The sequence below is a fragment of the Aplysia californica genome, unplaced genomic scaffold (genome assembly GCF_000002075.1).
Source record: "Aplysia californica isolate F4 #8 unplaced genomic scaffold, AplCal3.0 scaffold00018, whole genome shotgun sequence".
Lineage (NCBI taxonomy): Eukaryota > Metazoa > Mollusca > Gastropoda > Aplysiida > Aplysiidae > Aplysia > Aplysia californica.
Genome location: NW_004797288.1, coordinates 2,387,733 through 2,393,014, shown reverse-complemented (window position 1 = coordinate 2,393,014; position 5,282 = coordinate 2,387,733). Strand labels below are relative to the sequence as shown.

The 5,282-nt window shown below is 41.2% G+C and overlaps 1 protein-coding gene across 1 annotated transcript in view; it reads left to right on the top strand.

Moving 5' to 3' along the window:
* LOC101859375 (chitin synthase chs-2) overlaps positions 1 to 5,282 on the top strand; it is a gene marked incomplete in the record, with an annotated part of 48,109 nt that overhangs the window by 28,216 nt on the left and 14,611 nt on the right. The window contains 6 exon segments of the mRNA XM_013086397.2: positions 640 to 725; positions 1,252 to 1,418; positions 1,964 to 2,042; positions 2,741 to 2,892; positions 3,585 to 3,790; positions 4,747 to 4,855. Coding sequence (XP_012941851.2) covers positions 640 to 725; positions 1,252 to 1,418; positions 1,964 to 2,042; positions 2,741 to 2,892; positions 3,585 to 3,790; positions 4,747 to 4,855 — 799 coding nt within the window.

Sequence of the window (5,282 nt, the reverse complement as noted above, 5' to 3'; positions counted from 1 at the left end):
GAGAGAGAGAGAGAGAGAGAGAGAGAGAGAGTTAAAAGTGTTGATAGATCAATTAGCTGAAATATGACTTCTAGCTAGCTATTCCCAGAAACAGGTCCTTCCTTATACGAGTACTTTTAGGAAAATTCGTGTAAAATGTCTGTTCTGAAGATACCATATATTCCATGGTCAGATGAGGACCACCTGTCAAATTCATTGTATATTCGTACGATAATACCAAAGTAGGATAACCTGCCACATTAATTCTTCTCGTGTGCTTTCCTGCTGGCTATTTTAATATCAAGGTTTTCTTTGCGTGGCTCTCATAGACTTCAGCGACAGAGAGGCTAAGAGTCGAAACGATATTAACCTGTTACAAGTTAAAGTAAAGTATAGTATTTCTTGTCTTCAACTTCCCTGTATCTTAAACTATGTCATACAGAGGGCTTCACATCTTTAAGTCTAATTTTAAATGTCATTTATTATTAGATCTTCTCCAATTTCTGTATAAAACGAGTCCGGCAGCCAAAACTACTCGTGACAGTGTGCTGATGGATGTATTTGTTATCAAAGCATCGACACAAAGTAATTGATTCATACATTTTGTATATTGTGGAACCTATGTGAAAAGATGTTGGTTTGGTTTTTCTTTGATGACAGAGGCTCCGCCCTGATGGACGACAATGTCATGAAGACATACACAACTCCGCCCACCGAGCCCCGCCACTATGTGCAGTACGACCAAGGTAAGGGAAATAATATTTATTAGAGATATCATTTTGCATTTGACCATTTATGTGGTTGAATTTCTAAAAAACGAATGTGTTTTTCCTTTTCTATTTAGACAATTGAATGACAAACCTATGCTTGAGGTTTTAGCTCTATAGTTTTATTAAAGAGGAACACATCGATGCAACACAGATGAAATAAAGTGCTTGGAAAGAGTGAGAAAGGCAGACAGAAATGTAAATCCCACCAGTAGCGTCCTCCAGTCCCCAGCTGGGCGCGCACGCTGGTGCATGTGTGTGTATGGGAGGGGGGGGGGGCTTGAAGTTGGATGGATCATAAAAGGATCGATAGATGGATGAATGAATGGATGGATCGGTGAGTTGAAGGAGGAATGGGTGATGGATGGATAGGTATGTATACCTGATATGTTGAGGTATAAGGAAAAAACCCCGGCTAGAGTAGGCCACACTGTCTGGCCTGGCAGGCCGGGTTGTGGCACAGAGGCAGCCTCTTGATCACACTTGACCTCCACCTTGTCCACAGGCGAGGACCGCTGGCTATGTACACTACTGCTACAACAAGGCTACCGGGTGGAGTATTGCGCCGCCTCTGACTCGTTCACATACGCCCCTGAAGGCTTTCAGGAGTTCTTCAATCAACGTCGCCGCTGGACACCCTCAACCATAGCCAATATCCTTGACCTGTTACAGGTAGGACAGAAGGATTTTTCGAAGTTCTTTATGATTTATCGATGAAATAGATCGACCCAGTCTTCTTTTTGAAATTCAACCGTAGCCAGTATCCTTGACCTGCGCCATGTGGCACATAATTCGATTGATTTGTCTTGTTTGACTTATCAATGAAATACATTGGCCAGACTTGCTCTTTTTGTACGTCGATTTGAATTTTTTAAACATTCTAACATGAAATGGATACCTTTTTTAAAAAGTTCTGCTTGATTTACCAATGAACTATACTGAAAACATTTGCTTTATTTTGTCAATCAATTTGAAATTCTTTTCATTCTAACATTATTAACCTAGATTGTCTCATCTTAGCGTTTAATAGTCACATTCACAGCACAGTGGGATTTATGTAAGCGACAGTGGAATAATGTATGAAAATAAGAAAAGATACTGGAATTGAAGATTGGAAATCTTTCTTCTCTATTCGAAACCATAACTCCTTCTTGTATCACTTTTCTTTTTTGCGAATATTTTTCTTTCTAATACTGTTGTTTCTGTTGTCTTTGCAGGATTGGAGATCGACCACAAAAAACAACCAAGACATCACAATACTATACATCTTTTACCAGCTCTTCCTGTTTGTGTCAAGTAAGAGTTCCAGAGTCCAACTTTTGTCTCTTGAATAAAAATACGTAAATAACCCCCCCTCCCCAATTATACAATAAAACAACCCAAAACAACGTCTCCACCAAAGAGCATGGAAAGCAGCAACCGCACAAGGATATTATGAAACTTAGTTCCTCGTTTCAAAACTGGGATTACAATGAAGCTTGCAAAGTCAGAAAAATATAAAAGTGGTAACAAGGAAAGAGAAAGAGAGGAGGGTCTGAACCAAAAAGAGATGGTATACTGGCTGGACAGGTTGAGGCTATAGCCCAAGACAGAAGTAGATGGAGAGTTCTTGTTGGTGGCCTATACTCCAGCATGGGGTGAGAAGGGCTAATGATAACAAAGATTGTGAAATCCAAGCAACAATAACAACTGATTGTGGTCAGGGGGACAATGATAATGATGAATGATATGATAATGTTGATAACAATGATGTTCATGCTTCTCCTGTTTCAGTTGGTGATACCATTTTTAACAAAGCCACAATGTTGGGAAGGGAAGGGGAAAGGGATTGAACATTACCACCCCACCCCCTAACACACAAATCAACAAAACAAGAAATGAAACCTTTAGAGATTTCGAAATTTACCTAGAGCTATGTGTTAGTTTTACGATTTTGCTAAGTGGACGTAATTTACTTTGTTTATTAAACTGTTTTTCTTTTAATTCCCATTCAGGTATCATCACCCCTGGAACAATCTTCCTTCTGATTCTGAGCGCCATCTCCTCTGCATATCCCGACATCCCTCTGTACTCCTCGCTGCTGATCAACTTGCTACCTGTGGCATTGTTTGTTGTCTTATGCTTCAAGACCTCCTCGGAAACTCAAGTGAGTCAGCGCGCTCTCGGGGGTGGAATGGGGGGGGGGGGGGTTGTGGTGGGAGTTCAAAGCCCTTTTAATCACTCTAAAACTTTTTTCTAAAAAAGTAATATATTTAGGGATTAAATAGCCTCAAGTCAAGAAGCTTTAATAACTCTCCAAACACCTAATCCCATCAGTGATTCAAACCGACGTCATATGCATTTGAGGGCTATGTGTGTGGTCCTTACTGACCTTACTGTCACTCCCACCTCTAGGGAACATGCAACTTATTTAGAATACACTGCGGGGCGAATTGAGAATCCTATGACTTTACAGTACTCTCAAGTAAAGGCTACTTTGTTACAAGATTTGCTTTGGGTCAATTTCTATAGTCTACACAATGATTCTACCTTCTATTTCTTCTGCCATTTCTTCTTATCAATGAAACAAACGCCCACTTTTCAAAACCATACAATCATTTCCACAAGGAACTGTAACTCATACAAAAGTAACAAATGCTCCCATCCTTACTTCTTTCAGCGTCCATTTACAAGGACGCTGTATTCTATTCAACCTGGTTTGGTCCTGATAAACACGTTAGAACCAGCCCATTCCTAAACGATGTTTACTGTTTCGATAGGGTCAAATCCTTTTCAAACACCCCCCCCCCCAAACCCCACACTAACCGCGTGCCTATTCCTGTTTCTTTTTTGTTTTAGCTCGCCTACGCCGGCGTGGTATCCATAGTGTACACGATGTTGATGATGCTGGTGCTGGTGGGCCTGATCCGACAGGCAGCCATGTACGGCTTCTGCTCTGTCTCCACCATCTTCCTCGTCGTCGTCATCTCCATCTTCGTCACCACGGCTCTTCTACACCCCATGGAACTCACCTGCCTCTTCCACGGGTTCCTGTACTTTCTCTGGTGAGTCCAAGCTTATGTTTAAAGCAAAGTGGTTAAGCAGGTAGACATGGCCATACCTGTTGACAGATTTCCACTGGCTCTTGAAGCACTATCAAAAGTGTTTTTGCCGGAATTCAACCAGATGCTAAACCATCGAAGCAGTGAAATCTTCAACTTTACAGATTGCTGCTATTTTTAGTCGTTAATTTTTATTAACGTTTCATAGTACCCGGTAAAAGACTATTGGATCAGTCTTCAATCGTTTCGCTATAACAGGTATTATATGATCTAAACCATCCTAACCATAATAACGACAATACGTATACATGTTATTATTTTCTGAAAAGAAAGCAAACTAAGAGCCAAGAAAAAAATCAACATCAGTACACCTGTGTTTGAATTTTGGTATTGGCGTACAGTAATGTTGGTGCAATTATTTAAAAACGTTTGTGTAAGTGCTTTAGCAACACAGTGGAATAAGTGTAAAGATAATAATGATTGCAAAGTCTGAATGAACGTCCCTCTCTCTTTCTCTCTTTCTTTCTGTCTCTGTCTCTTTGTCTCTGTCTCTGTCTCTCTCTGTCTCTGTCTCTCTACTCTGTGTGTCTCCCTCTGTCTCTCTGCATGTGTGTGTGTGTGTGTCTGAATGTGTGTATGCCTGCATGTGTGTGCATGTTTGTGTGAGAGAGAAAGAAAGAGCGAGAGAGAGAAGAAGTGAGAGAGAGAGAAAAGGAGAAAGAGAGAAAGAGAGTTAGAGAGAGAGAGAGAGAGAGAGAGAGAGAGAGAGAGAGAGAGAGAAAGAGAGAGAGACAGAGACAGAGACAGAGACAGAGACAGAGACAGAGACAGACAGAGACAGAGAGACAGAGAGAGCACACGTCTTTGGAGTGAAATTTTAGTGGTTTTTACTTTCTAATTCTTTCTACCGTTTGCCACCCACCCCACACCCTTCCCTCAACCACACTCCGTCCCTGCAGTATCCCCTCTATGTCCATGATGCTGATGATCTACTCCCTGGCCAACCTGCATGTTGTCTCCTGGGGGACCAGAGAGGCCAAACCGGCAGCGGGAGCTGCTCAGGCACAGGTCAGATTCTTAGTTTAGATTTAGTAAGAGTTTTACGACACTTGCAACACAACGAGGCCATATAAGTGCCGAAGATTAGAGGAGTTACAAGAGTTACAAAAACAAAAAAGAAGGAGGAGAGATTAGGACGATAGATGTTTGATAGGAAAGAAGGAGCAAACCACACCAGAGCATCCGTCAACCACCCACGGTCAGATTCTGAGTATTGGAATTAAATGTTTTGCGCCCCTTTCAACACTGTATTGCCATAATTTTATGAAACAGGGACTCTGAATCCAAGTCCGCCTTAAATAGGACAGAGAAATGAAGGCGGTGATCCTTGAGAACTCAAGTTAAAGAACTAAAGTGACCTCTTTTTTAAAATTCGAACCTTGTTCATTCGCAGCATAACAGTGCTCTTTCTGTAGTTCTTAAATTTATTATAATA